We start from the raw sequence: 22,335 nt of genomic DNA, 5'->3' as shown, positions 1-22,335 counted from the left end.
CCGAGGCACCTCATTTTACCACAAAAGAACTGGGAAAACATTGACTACGGTATAAGCCGAGAGCAGTAAATTTCAGAAATAAAAAACAGATACAGTAGAGTCTCACTTATCCAAGCTAAACGGGCCGGCAGAATCTTGGATAAGCGAATATGTTGGATAATAAGGAGGGATTAAGGAAAAGCCTATTAAACATCAAATTAGGTAATGCGGAACGTTGGATAAGCGAGTGTTGGATAAATGAGACTCTACTTGTACCAATAAAATTAAATTAATTGAGGCATCAGTAGTTTAAATGTTTTTGAATACAGTAGAGTCTCACTTATCCAACATAAACGGGCCGGCAGAACGTTGGATAAGCAAATATGTTGGATAATAGGAAGGATTAAGGAAAAGCCTATTAAACATCTAATTAGGTAATCATTACACAAATTAAGCACCAAAACATCATGTTACACAACAAATTTGGCAGAAAAAGTAGTTTAATACACAGTAATGCTATGTAGTAATTACTGTATTTACAATTTTAGCACCAAAATATCACGATGTATTGAAAACATTGACTACAGAAATGCATTGGATAATGCAGAATGTTGGATAAGTGAGTCTTGGATAAATGAGACTCTACTGTACCAATAAAATTAAATTAATTGAGGCATCAGTAGTTTAAATGATTTTGAATATTTACATAAAGCTCAAATTTAAGATAAGACTGTCCAACTCTGATTAAAACATTATTCTCATCAATGTAAATGTGCTTATGTATCCTTTTAATAACAATAGAGTAAAATAATACAAGTAATAATAAATAGAGTAAAATAATAAATATAATAATATCAGAGTGAAATAATAAATGTATTATTAATAATAATAAAAGCCTAGTTTTTCAGCCCTTTTTTAAGACTGAAAACCCCCCTTGGCTTATACTCGGGTGAGGGTCCTGCTTGGCTTATATTTGGGTCGGCTTATACTCGAGAATATATGGTACATTTATTATTTTTCTCTATTATTGTTGCTACTATTACATTTATTTCGGTTCGGAAAAGAGAGATGGAAACAGTTGGCGTAAGGAAAGAAAGAATTGCTTGCCTGAGCAAAAGTGTTCCCGTACTTAACTTTCAGTAACCTAGGTCAGCCTTGTCTTCACCTGCCAGAAATTGAACAACGCAGTCCTTTGGTTTATATAGTCAAACTAATATAGTTGAGAACCACAAGAACTGGAAGCCAGACCTCTTCAGGGAGAAGTAACGGGAGATGGAAAATAACACATAAAAAGAGAAATAGACACACATATGTGTGTGAAAACAGAGGACCAATCCAAAACCTCAGTGATTTTTTTGGAATAAGAGTATGGAATGTGTATATACAAAACCAGCCTTCCCCAACCGGGTGCACACTGTGGATGATGGGAAAGGTAGTATCGAATAAAGTCATTCCTTCCTTGCTTTTTAAGAATCAAAGCAACCCCAAATGGTCTTTGCCTTGTCTGTTGGTGGAAAGTTGTGTTACTTGGTCTGTCATCGATCCCAATTTCCTTTTCCTTCTTAAGATTCTTGGCCTATTTTCCACAGCTTCTTCAAGGAATTTGTGAGCAGTCTTGGTTGGAGATTTATTTATTTATTTATAGTATTTATATTCCGCCCTTCTCACCCCGAAGGGGACTCAGGGCGGATTACAATGAACACATATATGGCAAACATTCAATGCCAACAGACAAACAACATTCAGTTTTAGACAGACACAGAGGCATTTTTTAACATCTTTCCAGCTTCACGATTCCGGCCACAGGGGGAGCTGTTGCTTCACCGTCCATTGGTGGCTGTTCTTCCTCTTCTTTTCCTCGTGAGCAGTTTTATGGTGTTGTAGATTAGTTAAATTAGCCTCCCGCGTAAAGCGTACCTAAATTTTCCCTACTTGACAGATGCAATTGTCTTTCGGGGCTGCTAGGTCAACAGCAAGCCGGGGCTATTTTTTTTTTTTTAATGGTCGGAGGCTTAACCCGACCCGGGCTTCGAACTCATGACCTCTCGGTCAGTAGTGATTTATAGCAGCTGGTTACTAGCCAGCTGCGCCACAGCCTGGCTCCAAGATCCAAGTTCCTTTAAAATGTTATAAAGACTGACCCAGACCGGGGAGTGAGGGATTCCTAAGCTCTTCTGTGCCCATAGCTGATCAAACATAGACGAGTCCCAGCCACATATGGGTCACTGATTGATGGAATATAGGAATAGGTTTGCAAATGGATCAGTCCAGAGGCCGGATGAGGATACAGGCAGGCATGTGGCACAGCTGGTTAGTAGCCAGCTGCAATAAATCACTACTCATGAGAGGTCATGAGTTTGAAGCCAACCCGGGTCGGATTAAGCCCCCGACCATTAATAGCCTAGCTTGCTGTTGGCCTATGCAGCTCGAAAGAGAGTTGCATCGAAAGACAGCTGCATCTGTCAAGTAGGAAATTTAGGTACCACTTTATGCGGGGAGGCTAATTTAACTAATTTACGTCACCATAAAAATAGGCAGCAGTGTGCAGAAGAATGAGGAAGTACTCCATCAAGGATTTGGTGTCACAAGTGGTCGACGAAACGGCCGCTCCCCCGTGGCCAGAATCGAGCATACCCTCATGAAGCTGGAAAATGTTGAATTGCCTCTGTGTCTGTCTATATATGACATATGTCTAATGGCATTGAATGTTTGCCATGTATACGTGCATTGTGATCTGCCCTGAGAAAAAAGGGTGGAATATAAATACTGTAAATATAATAAATAAATCCATTTTGTCCACGCTCTAATGTGGCCAGGCCTGCCTAATCCTGGATGATCGACTCTTTCCCAAAGCCTTCGGGTTACAAACAAGTTGTTCTGCGACATCCTCAGCCTTGAAGAATTCACTCTCCTGAACCACGTTCCCTCTTAAACTGTTTGGACGTGGTGCCTTTTGCCAAGCTGCGCTTCTCCTTTTCTCTTTTGGTGAACCACAGGAAGTTTGTCAAGGAATCACTTTCCATTTGCAAAGAGCTTCACGCTGACTTTGGCAAAGCGTCTTCAAGCTGCACCCTCTCCGCCCCTGCCATGTTGGAAAACCACCCACCACGCACACATGGAGATTGCCATTTTTTGAAAAAGAAGAAGAATTGCATCCATATGGATATAACCTTGACTCCGATCAAGGCATGATTAAAGCCAAAAGACATCCCGCCCTTTAAGCATTTACAACAAAGGCTTCGGGGGGTGGACGAGGAGACAACTTCACAGACAGAACAACGCGCAAATGTCTGTCTGCTCCCCTTGATCAAAATCCGAGACACAAGACGATTGTTGGAGTTTGCTGTGTATATATTATTATTGGTTTTTGTTATTGTTCTTTGATGTTTCATATTTTATTTTATCATTGTTTTGTATCTGATTTTGCTGTAAGCCGCCTCGAGTCCCCTTCGGGGGAGATGGAGGCGGGATATAAATAAACTTATTATTATTATTTTATTATGACACAGCAAACAAGATAGATATGCTGGATTTCGTATCACAAAATCACAAGTCGAACACTTCCCAAGTTTCTAGGACTGTGTGATGTATTTTCGGATGATGCGTGCAGATCCCAGTAGGGTGGCCTTTTGCAGTTGGCAGATCGTGATTTTGTCAATGTCTATTGTTTTCAAATGCCGGCTGAGATCTTTTGGCACAGCACCCAGTGTGCCCATCACCACCGGGACCACCTGCACTGGTTTCTGCCAGAGTCTTTGAAGTTCAATCCTGAGGTCCTGAGAGCGGCTGAGTTTTTCCTGTTGTTTTTCGTCAATGCGACTGTCACCTGGGATGGCGACATCAATGATCCAAACCTTGTTCTTTTCCACAACTGTGATGTCTGGTGTGTTGTGTTCCAGAACTTTGTCAGTCTGGATTCGGAAGTCCCACAATATCTTTGCGTGCTCATTTTCCAATACTTTTGCAGGTTTGTGATCCCACCAGTTCTTTGCTGCTGGGAGGTGGTACTTGAGGCAGAAGTTCCATTGGATCATTTGGGCCACAAAGTTGTGCCTCTGTTTGTAGTCTGTCTGTGCAATTTTCTTACAGCAGCTGTAAGAAAATATTATTATTATTATTATTATTATTATTATTATTATTATTATTATTTAATATTGGCTATCGTGAGCCCTATTAGCCCATTCACAGGCAGAAGATTACAGGAGCTGTCCTCATAGATCTGTCCGCAGATTATGACACTTTAAATCATCGCAAATGTTTCACATTTACACAAATGAGCAGCCAATGCCAGACGTTACAGAGAGTTTCGTCTATGCTGATGATCTTGTCATCACCGCCCGAGCAGGGAGCTTGGAAATGGTGGAACAGAAGCTCTCTGAAGCTTTAGGTGCTCTTACTGCCTGTTACAGGGAAAACCAGCTGATTCCTAATCCATCTAAAACATAGACGTGTGCTTTTCATCTTAAGAACAGACAAGCACCTCGAGCTCTGAGGATGACCTGGGAAGGAATTCCACTGGAGCATTGCAGCACATCAAAACACTCGGGAATTACTCTGGACCTTGCTCTGACTTACAAGAAGCACTGCTTGACTATCATATATAATATCATACGAAAGCGGACTGGCACAACCTGGGGATCACAACCAGACACAATGAAGACATCGGCCCTTGCGCTTTCCTACTCTGAATACGCATCTCATCACGTTAAAAGAGTGGATGTGGCTCTTCATGAGACATGCCGTATTATCACAGGATGTCTACGCCCTACACCGCTGGAGAAATTATACTATTTAATTATATTGTACTACCTGACATCAGGACAAAGGAATTGATATCTCCGGCTCGTCCTCTGTTCAGATACCAGCCAGCACACAAACGCCTTAAATCAAAAAATAGCTTTCGAAGATCTACTTGCAAGTACAGCTCAGTAAGCAAGAGTCCAAAAGTGGCAGGCTAAAACCCGGAACCACAATCCATGGTTGATACTAGATGAGAAACTCCCTCCTGGGCACACAGAGTAAAGGAAAGAGGTCAGGATCTGGGGCAAAACGGTGGCAGTAAATGGGTTTCTTTTTGCAAATGTTGGACCAGTACTGAGGCCTAGGAAAAGCCTAGGAAAAGCCAGTCCACATGGTATGAACAGCCCTTGGCTTGTCAGGAAAGCTGAAGTTGCAGAACGTGTGAGGTCAGCCGTGGCCTAGGCGTGGGATGCGGGACATACCCAAACGTGCACTTTTCTATTGGGGAAAAAAAAGAAAAATACACAAATGGTGATATACTTTCCTGGAATTAATAGTGGGCAATCTTCAAACGCACAGCCGGGCCCATTAAAGAAAATATGTCGGCGTCAGATCGGGGCCACCCACATTAAAAGGACAACGTTCTGTACGATTCAACCCAGGTGGGGTGGAAGACGTGATGAGTAGACGGGGATGGAAAATGGCCCCGGTTCACCCGTATAAAAGCTCGGCCTGAACGCAAGAACGGAAAGGGCTCTCTGTTAGGCTGTAAAAAGACATCTCAATGTTTAATTCTTCTCTTGGAAGCCAACAGCCTTGCAATTAATTTGAAAAATCTGTCCCAGGTCTTCCTTGAGATTCACTAACCCTGTGGATATGTTCACATCCTCTGAACACAGAAGGCCTACAATTTAGCCCCGATCATCTTTGGAGGATAGATGCCACTCAGACATGCCCTGTCCATATCACACAATCCAACAGATCTGCAACCTGGTTGCCTTTTTCAGGACATATATAGACAGACACAGAGGCAATTTAACATTTTCCAGCTTCCGGCTTCATGAGGGTTGCTTCATCCTGACCACAGCGGGAGCTGCTGCTTCACCCTCCACTTGTGACACTGGGTCATTAATGGAGTACTTCCTCATTCCTTTCCGCACGCTGCTGGAAGGTTTTATGGTGTCGTAGATTAGTTAAATTAGCCTCCCCGCATAAAGCGGTACCTACATTTTCTACTCGACAGATGCAACTCTCTTTGGAGCTGCATAGGTCAACAGCAACCTAGGCTAGTTAAATTAGCCTCCCCACATAAAGCAGTACCTAAATTTTCTACTCGACAGATGCAACTCTCTTTGGAGCTGCATAGGTCAACAGCAACCTAGGCTAGTTAAATTAGCCTCCCCACATAAAGCGGTACCTACATTTTCTACTCGACAGATGCAACTCTCTTTGGAGCTGCATAGGTCAACAGCAACCTAGGCTAGTTAAATTAGCCTCCCCACATAAAGCGGTACCTAAATTTTCTACTCGGCAGATGCAACTCTCTTTGGAGCTGCATAGGTCAACAGCAACCTAGGCTAGTTAAATTAGCCTCCCCACATAAAGCGGTACCTAAATTTTCTACTCGACAGATGCAATTCTCTTTCGAGCTGCATAGGTCAACAGCAACCTAGGCTAGTTAAATTAGCCTCCCCACATAAAGCGGTACCTAAATTTTCTACTCGACAGATGCAACTCTCTTTCGAGCTGCATAGGTCAACAGCAACCTAGGCTAGTTAAATTAGCCTCCCCACATAAAGCGGTACCTAAATTTTCTACTCGACAGATGCAACTCTCTTTGGAGCTGCATAGGTCAACAGCAACCTAGGCTAGTTAAATTAGCCTCCCCACATAAAGCGGTACCTAAATTTTCTACTCGACAGATGCAACTCTCTTTCGAGCTGCATAGGTCAACAGCAAGCTAGGCTATTAATGGTCGGGAGCTCAATCCGACCTCGGTTAGTAGTGATTTATTGCAGATGGCTAATAACCATGGAAATGTCCCTGTGACTTCTGGGCTTGGCTGCCTCTTCCTTGTACCCCAAAAGCTTTTCTTCCAGGGAGGAGGAAAGGAGAAAATTACGACTTTCGGGCTTAATTGAGAAAAGAAACGGCCGATGCCAAAATGTCAAACAATCTAAGAGTGGTTATCTTGGGTTAGTCAACAGCAATTTTGTGCCTTCCAGAAGTCACCGACAACTTTCTTTCCCCGCTGCCTAGTCATTATCTTGCATTTGGAGGGCAGACTAAACACGCTCGGAAAACAGCGAGAAGAAGACAGATTATAGCCTTCCATTTGAGGCTTGACATGATTCTAGCAGATAAATCTCCTTTAAAGCTTTCCCAGTTTTCACCGTTTTTTTGTTTTTGTTTTTTGTTTTGCCATGGAAAGTCCAGAATTCCTGACAGAAGCCAGTCTCACATGTGCGTGCAAAGCTTTTGCACATTACGTACTTTTACACTTCACCCCATCCATTTTGGAAGCGTGTGTTTTAAACAACCTTCTCTCTTAAAAGGAAAAATAAGTTAGGTATGCGAGCGGTACAATCATATAGTTGGTGTGTGAAGCTGCAATCCTAAGCACCTCTGCAAACACCACCCCAGTTTCTTCCTTATTCAGAGATTAAGAAACTTGCTTTTTTTTTTTTTTTTGCTCTCAACATCTTTACTAATGATTTAGATGAAGGGCTAGAAGGCATCATCATCATCAAGTTTTTTTTTGAATATTTTTTATTACATTACTTTTAATTTTGTTACAAAGAAAAGAAAAATATTTACAATCCATATAAAGTCCATTTCTTTATAGTCCAACCAGAACCTCAATTCTTCTGGTGGGGGTTGATTCCCATCTTCTCTCCTTCATGTTTCTTCAATAAATTTCTTCCATATACTTTCAAAATCATTTTTCTTCCTTAGGCCGTTTTTGACATTTAAATTGCATGTTAATTTATCATTTATTGCTAATTTCCAAATTTCTTTGTACCAGTCTTCTATTTTAATTTCCACCTCCCCTTTCCAATTTCTTGCTATTAATAACCTGGCAGCCGTTAGCAACATTGTTACCAAATTATTTTCATTTTCTTTCCATTCATCTGTGTTATAAATAGATAATAGTATAGTCGCTGGGTTTATATTGATTTTTTTCTTCATGATACTCTCTATTTCTACTATGACTTTTCCCCTAAAACTCTGTACATACTTACATTCCCACCACATATGAATATATGTCCCCCTTTCTTGACAACCTCGCCAAAATTTTTCTGAACAGCTCTTATTATATATAATTACTATTGATATTATTACTGTTGTTTAAATCTTTGTTTTAACTTGTTTTATCATCTTCTTGTGTTTTAAACTGTGTATTTGTGCTGTTACTTTTGTAACGTTGTGAGCCGCCCGAGTCCCCACGGGGAGATGGTGGCGGGGTATAAATAAAGTTTTATTATTATTATTATTATTATTATTATTATTATTATTATTATTATTATTATTTATCCATATTATGTATCTTTATTGGGGTCAAACACCACTTCCATGCTATCTTGTAGTAGTTTATCATCATCAAGTTTGGAGATGACACCAAATTGGGAGAGATAGTCAATACTCCAGAAGACAGGAGCCGAATTCAAAATGATCTTAACCGATTAGAGAGATGATGGGCCAAAGTTCCATTCATCCTTTTGTATGAAGAATCAAAATAATATAAACTAGCTGTGCCCGGCCACGCGTTGCTGTGGTAAAGTATGGTGGGATGGGATATAAAGTATTGAGGAATTGGTGGTAGTTAAGATAAAGGGTCAAGGTTTTCTCCTGACCTTGAGTCCGGTTGTGTCCGACTGCACACTGAAGTGGATTATATGGCAGTGTGGAGTCAAGATAATCCAGTTCAAAGCAGATAATATAAGATTATAAATGGGTTATATAGCTGTGTGGAAGGGCCTTGAGTCTATACTGCCATATAATCCAGTTAAAATCAGATAATCTGTATTTTATAGGCAGTGTGGAAGAGGCCTAAGTGAGGCCTAACTCTGCCTGTCCCCTGGGCTGCATGGGTTGCTAGGAGACCAAGTGGGCGGGCCTTAGCCTTCTAACTGGCAGCAGTTGGATAAAAACAATTATTCATCTCCCTCTTATTAGGATTTTCTTTTTCTTTTCTTTTTGTTGTATGAACATAGAGGCATGGATGAGGGGTTGTGCTGCCAAGTTTAGTGTTTCTGGGATATGTAGTTTTGTTGTTTTGTCCTAGGCCGAAATTTCATTACTCTTTTATATATATAGATTGTGAGAAAGCAATAAAACGATGGGCTTTGGTTGCAAGCTTCTTTACCACGTGTCAGATGACACCCTCCCAAATTCGTTGTTCAAACCAGAGGTCATGACGAAATGGGTGTCAATTAATTCTCGATGCCTATGTTTTAACTTCTGATCCCCTTGTTTTTCTTTTGCGCAGGCATGCTTCTCGTCACAGCCGATACTCTGGGCCACGACTTCCACGTCTTCCAAATCCTCACCCACCCGTGGTCATCCTCGCAGAGTGCCGTCCATCACTTGTACACGTTGCACCGCGGAGAGACCGAAGCCAAAGTGAGTTGAGTCAGAATTTGTACGAGGCTTTTCTCTAACGTCAGTGGACGTCCACTTCAAGGTGGATTTGTGTGTTTTTCTAACAGACTGCATGCGGGTGTGAGAGGGTTTGTGTGTGCATTTTAACATGATATAAAGTATGGCTGCACTCGCTCAAAGTCTAAGAACCAACCATTTGCAAAATAATTTGGACTCACACATTGTACAATGACTGAAATGTCAAGACGATGATATGTCAAGCGACAGGGCTGGCGTGGAAAACGGGACTGCGGCATCTGTTAGTTGGAGGACATTTGGCGACATTGCTCTCTTTAGCTAATAGAAATACATCTCAGAGTGGTTTTGTCCTCAAAATGATTATTGCAATAATAGGCCTTGAGCGGAGCATACACATTGCAGCATATCTTATTGTTATTAGGAAGGAACACTTAAAAATGCCCCAGAGAAACTCTTGTAGGATCATTGGTTGCAAACGTAGGCTTGTCCCTATTTAAAATCAGTGAGATTTCAGTTTTGAGTCCGCACACCCAGGCCCACATGGCTAAAGTAGTAATTTCCCTTTCCAGAGAAACAAATAGTATAAAGCACCACTGAATGTTTCCTTCTTATATTTCAAATTCTAAAGGATATGTTTTGATATATCTTGTAGGTATTTTCAATCAAAGCTTGATTGTATGGTTCAATTTAGATACTGTGTGGTTCAATTTAAAGCTCTGGCGTGATTTAGCCGAATGTGAATGTTCCTTCAAATTGATTCAGTGCCTGAGCCCCACAATAATGACTAGATTATTCCTGACCAATGAGGGATCTCATCGGGAATGGAATGATGTAACTGAAGGCAAGTGAACGCTTTCATAGAGGATATTGAAAAATTGTCAAGAAAGGGGAAGTGGAGATATTCATATTCACAATAAACAGTGCATAGGGAATGATATACATATATGCACATACGCTTTTGCATGTGTTGTGTTGTGTGTTTATCTGAGCCGCTTTAAAACTATCCAGGTTGGCATCCCATTTGGCAAGAAGTGTGAGTGTTGGTTTTATAACTCTCCCGGCTACATCTTGAAGATGTCTGGCCGTGGTGCCAAATTGGCAGTTGGGGTTGCCAAGGGTATCCTATCATTTTGAGCCTTGGTGTAATTGCACGTGTGTGTTTTTAGCCTCTGCCTATAACAAAAGCAAACCTACTTCGGCGGTGAGAAAAGCTGTGTCTTGACGGTGCCTAGTCCTGTGAATTGCTTGTGTAAATTGCAGTGTGAGTGGTATGGATTTTTGAGGCTTCCAAAGCTCAGGGTTCTTGCTGTGCCTTGTGGCTCAAGTGATTTCATGGCCAAGGAAGCCTTTCACAAGTGTCTACTTGCCCGGACAAGAATGGCTGGGCAGTGTAGTTTAACCCTGTGATGTTAATGTTGTAGTATGTTGACTTGAAGGTTCATAGACAGCAATGTGTTGTACACAAATTGAATGAAGTCTGACTGGCACCAACGCTGCCATTATGTGGGCACCAGCTCCATCCTTTTGGCATTTCAGTGGACTGATCCTATCTGTTCTGTTGCTTCTGCTGCTTTTATTTATTTTTATTATGAGTGCACGTTGGCATGTGATGATTGGGTTAAGTGTATTGGTACATTCAATAAGATAAATAAATTAAATAAATACCGAATATAAGCCAACCCAAATATAAGCCGAGGCACCTAATTTTACCACAAAAGAACTGGGAAAACATTGACTCCAGTATAAGCCGAGGGTGGTAAATTTCAGAAATAAAAATAGATACCAAAGAATTACATTAATTGAGGCATCAGTAGGTTCAATGTTTTTGAATATTTACATCAAGCTCTAATTTAAGATAAGACTGTCCAACTCTAATCAAATCACTATTCTCATCTTCTTCAATGTAAATGGGCTTATGTATCCTTTTAATAATAATAGCGTTAAATAATACATGTAATAATAATAACAAATACAGGGAAATAATACATGTAATAATAAATAGAGTAAAATAATATTTATTTATTTACAACATTTATACCCCGCCCTTCTCACCCGAGGGGACTCAGGGCGGCTTACAAAAATTGGCAAAATTTAATGCCCAGAATGCAGTCATAAAAACAAAACAATATAAACAGATCCATTAATAACATTGTTAAAACACATTATAAAAACGTATATATAATTAATTCCATTCATCTGAGATCCTCATGCTTCATCCTTAAATCAGGCCATGTCAACTTACATGTAATAATAATAATAATAATAATAATAATAATAATAATAATAATAATAATAAATAGAGTAAAATAATACATGTAATAATAAATAGAGTAAAATAATACATGTAATAATAATAATAATAATAAGATCAGAGTGAAATAATAAATGTATTAATAATAATAAAATAGAGTAAAATAAATGTAATAGTAGCAACAATAACAGAGAAAAATAATAAATGTAATAGTAGCAACAATAATTGAGAAAAATAATAAATGTAATAATACCAATAATAATAGAGAAAAATAATAAATGTACCATATATTCTCGAGTATAAGCTGGCCCAAATATAAGCCAACCAGGACCCTCACCCGAGTATAAGCCGAGGGGGCCTTTTTCAGTCTTAAAAAAGGGCTTATACGCGAGTATATACTGTAAATAAATACTTATGCCCAATGAACTTTGGCGACCTGCAGCCTCTCTGAGCCTGCAGCCATAAAGTATTGGTCAGCTTTTCTAGACACACGTTGACCATCGCAAGATACATTTTATCCTCAGCCCCGCATGCATGTGAAGTGCCTGAGATGTTTAAGGCGTACTATTTAAATGCTGGACGTTGTTATCATTAGGTATCCGAGGCACGCCATGTTCTGGAGGTGCGCCGTCTTCCTCTGTAAACAGATAAAAGGTTTGGTTCTGGGCCCAACGGCATTTGCCTCTTTGATCCTGGAGCGTAAACACGCACTCCAGAAGGCCCGCCAGCCACGTTATCTCCATCCCAAGCAAATAAATGCAGCGATAGCGAGGCGGGCCGGTGGCCAGAAAACCCGTGTAATCTTTTTGGCCGCCCGACTCCTTGCTTATTCTGACTCCCTGGCTGTTGTCACAAGCGAGATTGCCTGAGCCTAGTTAAACAGAGAGGACAATGCCGGTGTGCCGCTGGGTGCCTCTGAAAGGCTGGTGTTGGTTTTCCAGGCTGTAGAAGCTTTGTTTTCTTTAACACTGACTTTTTTTCAGAAGAATACGTAAGCCGAAGCCTCATGTCTTATGGTGGCTTGTGAAACATTGAGCTCCGTGGGCTGGGTCAGAGGAGATGTCTTAGGAGATGTATTAGTCCCAACATATGGTTGAATTTGTTGGTGCTTCTCTTGCCCCTGCAAAGAGGACTTTTTCTACAGAGGCAGAGATAGATGGGAAGTTTGGCCAAAGTAAAAGTTCAGAAAGTATTTATTCAGGTAAAAATAACTCTGTTGTAGATAGAAAGGCTTGGGAGCTGTCTAGTCTATTCTAGACTGGTTTCTAAGGAAAAATAAGAAAGGAAAAATAACATCTCTCTCTTGCCAGGAGAGATGGCGAGATGCTTCTTGTTAGCTAGAAGAACAAAGGGAGAAGAGAGAACCAAAATGGTTCCAATTTCATGCTCCAGTTTATTGGGGCCATAAAAGACATTCTGACCAATGAGAAGTTAGTGTTCATAGAGATTCACATTTCTACTAACTTCAAAGGAAGGGATGTGACGTAAACAGGATAGAGTGAAACACAGTAAAGCCTGTCTAGGCATGCTTTGGAAACAGGGAAAGGATTCCCTCAATCTAACTCTATCGTCTATCTAACTACGTCTAGACTTGAGTAGTCCAGGATGATTCCCAACAAGATTTAAACCACCCGTTGAGGCAGTCCTTGTATTTTAAGGTGGTAAAGACACCTTTCCTCCATGAGTGAATTTCCCTTCCTAGGGGTAGATTTATCTCACTTCCTGCTGTTTCACCCCTGTTCTTATCTATTAGTCATTTGTAAGTGGGATGTTTGTAATTCGGGGCCTGAACCCCGGTCATGCCGCCCTCCGTCCGTCCATCTCTTCTTCCCTTTGGTATCTTCTTTCTTGTAATTGACATGGGAATAAAACTTTAAACGAGAGTTTCTAAATGTACTCGGTGTTGTGTAACTCTATAGGTCTGTGATTGCTGGGTGTATCTTTTCACTGATCTTTGACGGAAAAGGTGATGCTATCGTTGGGTCTGTCTTGGCCATCCTGAATTAGATTGGAAATCGTTCCCTCTGTTTTTTCCTATGTAAAGTGAAGCACTTCGAACAGCCTTTCAAGGTTTGCAGCCTTGTTGTATGTGTCAAACGGTACATGTGCTTTAGGAGATAAGGATGTGAAATTATCGCATGTACTTTAGAAACTAAATATTAGAAAGCGACCACATGCTTTGGTTCTGTGCCACCCGATTTCGATCTGTGCTTGGGCCAGTGTCAGCTCTCTCTGGGTAAACCGACCCTTTGATTGGCCTGTGATCGGAAGCTGATCTCCCCGGAGCGATTCACAAATCTGAGACGGGGATGAAATTCCACGCTTGGTGCTGCTTTTCGCACTGCTCGCTCCTTGGACACAGGACCCGTGTTTCCATTTCAGGTCCGGCAGGTTTGTGCCACCTTTGATTCAGAAATACATAGAGCCAAAGAGGAGAGAGAATGAATTAAAATTAAATTCACATCCAACAACATAGCATGTGCTGTGTTTCAAATGAGTTTCCTTCCCATCAGCGTTTTTAGTTATCTTTCTCAACCACATGTCAAAATAAAACGGCATTAACAATCGCAACTTTGGCGTTGAATGATACATGTTTGCACTTGAGGAGACGACACATTGCACAGGTTTATTTACCCAAAGCTATCAAATAGCCCAGCCTGCCATTGTTTCTTAAGAGTTGAACAAGGACTGAAAATGGCTAAGGCCACAACTTTGAGTTTGCAATAAAAAAGGAATAAAGTATGGAGAAGGAAAAGAAGGGAATGGCAAATCCTTTTGCCATCAGTGTCTTTAGTGTAACTAAGATTATTGGTTGCATGTCATTCTGATGATGATGATAATGATGATGATGTTGATGATGATGATGATAATAAAGAATCAGTACAAGAAAACCGCACTACAAACCAGAGCTGACAGCTGGCACAACAAAACATTGCATGGAAAGTTCCTTGACAAAATTGAAGGAAAAGCTGATAAGGAGAAGACCTGGCTCTGGCTCACGAATGGGACCCTGAAGAAGGAGACAGAAGGCCTGATCCTTGCAGCCCTGGAGCAAGACATCAGGACAAAGGCCATTCAGGCCAAGATCGAGAAATCAGCTGATGACCCAAAATGCAGACTGTGCAAGGAAGCTGACGAAACCATTGATCATCTCAGCTGCTGTAAGAAAATTGCACAGACTGACTCCAAACAGAGGCACAACTACCTGGCCCAAATGATTCATTGGAACTTATGCCTCAAGTCCCACCTCCCAGCAGCAAAGAACTGGTGGGATCACAAACCTGCAAAAGTCTTGGAAAATGAGCACGCAAAGATACTGTGGGACTTCCGAATCCAGACTGACAAAGTTCAGGAAGACAACACACCAGACATCACAGTTGTGGAAAAGAAAAAGGTTTGGATCATTGATGTTGCCATCCCAGGTGACAACAGGAAAAACTCAGCCGCTATCACAACCTCAAGATCGAACTTCAAAGACTCTGGCAGAAACCAGTGCAGGTGGTCCCGGTGGTGATGGGCACACTGGGTGCTGTGCCAAAAGATCTCAGCCGGCATTTGGAAACAATAGACATTGACAAAATCACGATCTGCCAACTGCAAAAGGCCACCCTACTAAGATCTGCACGCATCATCCGAAAATACATCACACATTCCTAAATGCTTGGAAAGTGTTCGACTTGTGATTTTGTGATACGAAATCCAGCATGTCTATCTTGTTTGCTGTGTCATACAATATAACAACAACAACAACAACAACTTTATTATTGTATCCTAACCCAAAATTCCCAGTGAGGACTCAGGGCGGCTCACATGGAGACCAGGCCCAGCAATACACAATAAAATACAACAGTATAAAATACAATTCCAATCAAAACGATTAATACATCAAAATATAAAACACAACATCACAATCTAAAAACATAGTCAGTGATCAAGGGCGACACAATTGGAGATGTAATTGGAACCATAGTTGAAACTCTTTGTTTGGTTAGGATAGCCTATAATTAATTGGGGAAAATACAAAATCCATGGGAAGCTGCAGGAAGGAAGAACCCTATCTTGGAAACAGAATAGTGTTGAAGCATCTGCAGATCTGGAAACTGTGAAAAAAACCAGATTCAGAAGTGTTCTCACAGTTAAGAGAGAGTGATGGGAAATATTTCTGTGCTGGAAAAGCATTTCCTACCTGCAATTCTGAATGGGCCAATATTCAGTCTGAGCTGCAGTGTTCTAACTGGAGCAAGAGACTGCATGGTGGAGCCAACCACAAGTAAGTCCTGAGTAAGTGTTACTTGGCCCGGGAGCCGGGAAGCGTTCCATCTTGACGTGAGCCCAGGGACTGAAGCGTGTTCAGATTCGCAGGACACGCTGTACTTCGAGGCTGTTAAACCCCGAGAAGAGTTTGCAGGCATCAAAACCGGGGGATTAATCAGATCCATGTGAGAGGTTTACAGCCAACAGCACCACCTTCTACACTTCTTTACAGACACCTTTTTGAGGTCAGTCTATATTGGTTTGGCTGGGGAAAACTTCTCTGACTTCAACTGCTACCAGATGCTGAACAGTGGCCGAGCTTCCAAAAGAAATACCAAATTGGTCTCATCAGAGGTGGCTGCTTGGCATCCAAGAAGAGCTTTCCTTGCACATAGAAACAAAATCCCCCAGAAAGGCAGAGGATTATTTATTGGGCATAACTGACCCCGTGGGATATCCATTTAGATACCAATGATGATATCTTATTTACATACTTAACTACAGCCGCCAAAATTAGTTTTGCTAAAAGGTGGAAGCAAAAGGAAATACCGGATATAGAAGAAAGGGAGAGAGACCAAGGATATGGATAAACTAACTTTTTTTTTTCTAAAGAAAAATACAGGTAACCCGATAAAATACACAGACTGGTCTAAAGTAGAAGAATTTGAAAGGAAAAGAAGTTGAAGGATATCAATTAAAGAACAGAAGGACGATTTCTTTTGTGTCTCTTTTCTTATTCCTTTATGAAAAAGTAAATAATAGTTGACTCAGCCAAGATAAAGGACAACATCCTTTTTTGTGTTTGTCCTTACTACAGTAGAGTCTCACTTATCCAACGTTCTGGATTATCCAACGCATTTTTGTAGTCAATGTTTTCAATATATCGCGATATTTTGGTGCTAAATTCGTAAATACAGTAAATACAACATAACATTACTGCATATTGAACTACTTTTTCTGTCAAATTTGTTGTATAACATGACGTTTTGGTGCTTAATTTGTAAAATCATAACCTAATTTGATGTTTATTAGGCTTTTCCTTAATCCCTCCTTATTATCCAAGATATTCGCTTATCCAAGCTTCTGCCGGCCCGTTTAGCTTGGATAAGTGAGACTCTACTGTAGAAGAATTTGAAAGGAAAAGAAGTTGGAGGATATCAATTAAAGAACAGAAGGACGATTTCTTTTGTGTCTCTTTTCTTATTACTTTATGAAAAAGTAAAGAATAGTTGACTCAGCCAAGATATCCAACATATTCACTTATCCAATATATTCACTTATCCAACATTCTGCCGGCCCGTTTATGTTGGATAAGTGAGACTCTACTGTATATAAAATCTATTACAAACAATTAATACAGTGTAAAATATAGAACACTAGCTGTGCCCGGCCACGCGTTGCTGTGGTGAAGTCTGGTGGTATGGGAAATAAAGTATTGAGGAACTGGTGGTAGTTAAGGTAAAGGGTAAAGGTTTTACCTTACATTATGTCCATTATAAATGGGTTATATAGCTGTGTAGAAGGGCCGTGAGTCTACACTGCCATATAATCCAGTTCAAATCAGATAATCTGTATTTTATAGGCAGTGTGGAAGAGGCCTAAGTGAGGCCTGTCCCCTGGGCTGAGTGGGTTGCTAGGAGACCAAGTGGGCGGAGCTTAGCCTTCTAACTGGCAGCAATTGGATAAAAACAATTCTTCATCTCCCTCTAATTAGGACTTTATTTTTCTTTTCTTTTTGTTGTATGAACGTAGAGGCATGGATGAGGGGTTGTGCTGCCAAGTTTAGTGTTTCTGGGATGTGTAGTTTTGTTGTTTTGTCCTAGGCCGAAATTTCATTACTCTTTTATATATAGAATATGGTTAACATCGGTTAATACATGCTTGTGGATTTCAATGGCTTCTCTGTGTAGCCTGACACAATAGTTGTTGGAGTGGTCAACCACTGAGGATGCCTGCCATAGATGTGGGCGAAACGTCAGGAGAGAATGCTTCTGGAACATGGCCATACAGCTTGAAAACACACACAACAACCCTGTGATTCCGGCCACGAAAGCCTTCGACAAAACACAAGGTTTGGTGGGTTGGGGTAGGCGTGTGAGACATTCTTACTGTGCATACAAATCTTATTTTCTCATCAAATCCTGATCTGTTTATGTGTTTCACGAGGGTCTCGGTTTTTCCATCCCAACTCTGCACAACACTTCATATAATGATCCACTTCGTTCCATTCAGTCCAGTTGGGAAGCCGAGCTGCTCCCAGGAATCTCGGCTTTGTGTTTTATCCGAAAGCCCTTCCTTCCACCCAGGGGGAAAAAAGAGTGGGAGTATGAATGTAAATATGTGGGGAAATAAAGCGCCCTGATGGATCTTTATTCTCCAAACATAGACCCACAATTAACAACAAATGCAGAGCGATGTTATAAATAAATGGGAGGCTTGGTACATTAGCCCACAGGATAGTCATAAATTGGAAGGCTGTAGCATAAACTTGAAAAAGCCACTAATGGGATCCTGTGCTGCTTGTTCGTGACACGACCAGCAAAGAACTCACATGTGAGCATCTCTCATGTGTTTACTGCGCCTGGGCTGGTCCAGCCATTATTTACTTATTTTATTTATTTACAGTATTTATATTCTGCTCTTCTTTCTCACCCCCAAGGGGACTCAGGGCGGATTACAATACACATATACATGGCAAACGTTCAATGCCATTATTAGACATACGACATATAGACAGACACAGAGGCAATTTAATATACATAGTAAACATTCAATGCCATTAGACATACGACATATAGACAGATACAGAGGCAATTTAATATACATAGCAAACGTTCAGTGCCATTAGACATACAACATATAGACAGACACAGAGGCAATTTAATATACATAGCAAACGTTCAGTGCCATTAGACATACGACATATAGACAGACACAGAGGCAATTTAATATACATAGCAAACGTTCAGTGCCATTAGACATACGATATATAGACAGACACAGAGGCAATTTAATATACATAGCAAACGTTCAGTGCCATTAGACATACGACATATAGACAGACACAGAGGCAATTTAATATACATAGCAAACGTTCAATGCCATTAGACATACAACATATAGACAGACACAGAGGCAATTTAATATACATAGCAAACGTTCAATGCCATTAGACATACGACATATAGACACAGAGGCAATTTAATATACATAGCAAACGTTCAATGCCATTAGACATACGACATATAGACAGACACAGAGGCAATTTAATATACATAGCAAACATTCAATGCCATTAGACATACGACATATAGACAGACACAGAGGCAATTTAATATACATGGCAAACGTTCAGTGCCATTAGACATACGACATATAGACAGACACAGAGGCAATTTAATATACATGGCAAACGTTCAATGCCATTAGACATACGACATATAGACAGACACAGAGGCAATTTAATATACATAGCAAATGTTCAATGCTATTAGACATACGACATATAGACAGACACAGAGGCAATTTAATATACATAGCAAACGTTCAATGCTATTAGACATACGACATATATAGACAGACACAGAGGCAATTTAATATTCTTCATGAGGGAGCTGCCGCTTCGTTGTCCACTTGTGACACCGAGTCCTTGATGGTAGTACTTCCTCACTCCTTTCTGCACGCTGCTGGCAGTTTTTTTTAATGGAGTCGTAAACTAGTTAAATTAGCCTCCCCGCATAAAGCGGTACCTAGAATTTTCTACTCAACAGATGCCACTGTTTTTCGAACTGCTTCAGTGGGCAGTGAGCTAGGCTATTAACAGTTGGGAACTCAATCCAACCCAGGCTTCGATCCCATAGTAATGATTTTTTGCAGCTGGCTTCTAACCAACTGCACCACAGCCCGGCCCATTAGGACTGTTAGCATGCCATCAGGTGAAGTATCTGGGTGAGTGACTGTCTTTGTCTTCTAGTAAAAAAAAAACCTTTTTATTTTAAAGGCTTTAGATATAGGTACTTACAGGCCGGTGAATGCTTGCTGCTTTTGTCTGGAATATTCTGAAGCACATTTCTGGAATACTTTGTCAAGATTTGATGGCTGGCCTCTTCCAACACGGAGTGCCCATGGCATTGTGAAAGCTTCATTTTAAGCCCTATGCCATTTGATGATATAATGCAAGCTAATCCTTCCTTGGTCTCGGGTGTTTTTGTTTGGCGGGTTCAAACCCCATTCACCTAGGACGACGAGTTTATCTAGAAATATTTTCATTCAGTGGTTGCTGCTTAGGACTTTGCTTGGGACAAATCGCTCGAGTCTTTTCTGCTTGAAGTGGTTTTGTCTGTTCCTGAAAGAAGAGGAATGCGATTTCCAAAGAGTTAAATCCTTCCCCGCTTTGGCTTTGAGACCCACATAAGAGGTCATTATATAACCGAGGGACTTTCGGCTTTGTTGGGGATGTCACTGTGGAAAAAACAAACATTCGGCTGAATTCAACCCCAGGTGGTTCCCACCCATTAAAGAACCCGGAATGATTGGCAACATCTGCCTTGGCTTCTCCATCAGAGCCTTTGATTCTGTCCTTCCCAGGCTACATGCAAAAATGGTGAGTGTGCCATGAGAAGGAAAGAACGTTGTCTTCCGAAACACACTTAACCAGGATTGCCAGATTTCAGTGCCGGGTCCTGAAGCTCCAGTTTGCATGGGTCATCTCCAGATAGGACATGAGGGTGCCAGTTTGCCAACTTTGGGGGTTAAATTCAAGGTGAGAGGAACCGACTGCATACAAATCTCCAGCTCAGCTGATGGAGCAGCAGTTTGCTGCAATTTACAAGAATAGTTGACTTGTTGCTGTGACTTGAAAAGACCCTCCAAGCACTTTGTGCATTTGCTTAGTGCAATGATGGCCAAATTCACCCAAAAACCTAGCATGACTTAGGTGGTGTGTCACTTTGAGAAAAAAAAAAACATAATTTCACAATATGTATAGTTTAAATAACAAAAATATATAATTGTAATATATAACCGTATTTAATAAATCAAAAACTATTTACTACTATTATTTCCATGTACAACGATCTTTGGTACCTCTTGCAGTTTCCACGCTGATTTCTCTCTATTCTAGTTTCAATGTAGTCATGAATAATGAATAATAATATAATAGTAATAATGTGATAATATACTACAATAATAATAGAATAATAATAGAAATTTTATATATATATATATATATATATGTGTGTGTGTGTGTGTGTGTGTGTGTGTGTGTGTGTGTAATGTGCATAATTCCCATGGACTAAACAACAAAACCACTGGACCAAATCACATCAAATTTGGCCACAAAAGGCATAGTCATTCAATCAATCTGTATGCGGCAGCGTGTCAGCAAAAATGGCTAGGCGTGTCAGTGCTGACACGCGTGTCATAGGTTGGCCATCACTGGCTCTTCCCTTTCCAGTTCTCCCAGTAGTAGTGGTGGTGCCAGAGCTCATCCTCCACTCCACTTTGCACCCATCTTCTGTGGCTAACAATTCCCAGAAATCCCAACGATCTCCCCTATATTTCCCCTGACGTTAAGTCCAGTTGTGACCAACTCTGGGGTTCGTACTCATCTCCATTTCTAAGCCGAAGAGCCAGCGTTGTCCAAAGACACCTCCAGGTCATGTGGCTGGCATGGAGCGCTGTTGCCGTCCCGCCGGAGCGGTACCTATTGCTCTACTCACATTTGCTTGTTTTCGAACTGCTAGGTTGCTGGACAACTGATATTAAGGGTGTTGTAGCCCAGCCTGTGGTTGGGCTTGTTCAACCTGTGGTTGTTCCCGCTCTTGACTCTGTGACTTCTCCTGCACCTGACTTGTCAAAGGAACTCTGGGTTTGTGCCTGAGATTCCTATGCCACTAAAGTTAGAGGAAACTGCTGTCCCAGGCCAGCCAGAGTTTGGCTTGGAGGATTCTGGGAACAGACACACCATGGTTTCAAGCCGGCAGCTTGAACCCCATTCCTTGAAGTAGTCAAAGTCAGACCTTCTTTTGCCAGATGGGGATTCTAGTTGTGATAAGGCTAATGAGTTTGACCGAAGAAAAGTGATTTATCAGCAGAGAAGAGAAAGGGAGGGTTTTCAGCTCAGCCAGAGATTGTTATTGTGAAAGAATAATGAGCAGACTTCTCACGGAAAGAGGCCTTGAGTTTACCTTTAAGAGGAACTGTGTTCTCTGAGAGATTCAGAGGTGGTAACTTTGCTCATCGCAAGAGAGAGATCCCTGCTTCATGCTCCATGTTCCTGTGAATTTCCATGTCAATTCATGCGGCCTTCTGCCTTGAGTCTTGTTCCAGTCTTGTCCTTGCTTTTGGGGATTTTTGGGTATCCAGTTGGTGTTCCAGTCCATTGCAGTTTGGATTCCTGCCTTGTGTTCCAGCGTTGATTCTGTTCCTTGGACTAATCTTGTTGCTTTGTCTCCTGCGTTCCAGTTTGTTCCAGCGCCTTGGACTAATTT

At 41.0% G+C, this 22,335-nt stretch overlaps 1 protein-coding gene across 7 annotated transcripts in view; it reads left to right on the top strand.

Annotated features, from left to right (window-relative positions):
• bcas3 (BCAS3 microtubule associated cell migration factor) overlaps positions 1-22,335 on the top strand; it is a 423,910-nt gene that overhangs the window by 105,505 nt on the left and 296,070 nt on the right. For all 7 annotated transcript variants that reach the window (XR_010000122.1, XR_010000121.1, XR_010000123.1 and 4 more), the window contains exon 14: positions 9,209-9,342. Coding sequence is in view for 4 of the 7 variants with exons in the window: in XM_062959513.1 (XP_062815583.1) it covers positions 9,209-9,342 (134 nt within the window). In the remaining 3 variants the exon portion in view is untranslated. The remainder of the gene's footprint in view (positions 1-9,208; positions 9,343-22,335) is intronic.

Source organism: Anolis carolinensis, unplaced genomic scaffold (genome assembly GCF_035594765.1).
Source record: "Anolis carolinensis isolate JA03-04 unplaced genomic scaffold, rAnoCar3.1.pri scaffold_7, whole genome shotgun sequence".
Lineage (NCBI taxonomy): Eukaryota > Metazoa > Chordata > Lepidosauria > Squamata > Dactyloidae > Anolis > Anolis carolinensis.
The sequence above is the reverse complement of the archived record's forward strand: the minus strand, read 5'-3'. Positions and strand labels throughout refer to the sequence as shown.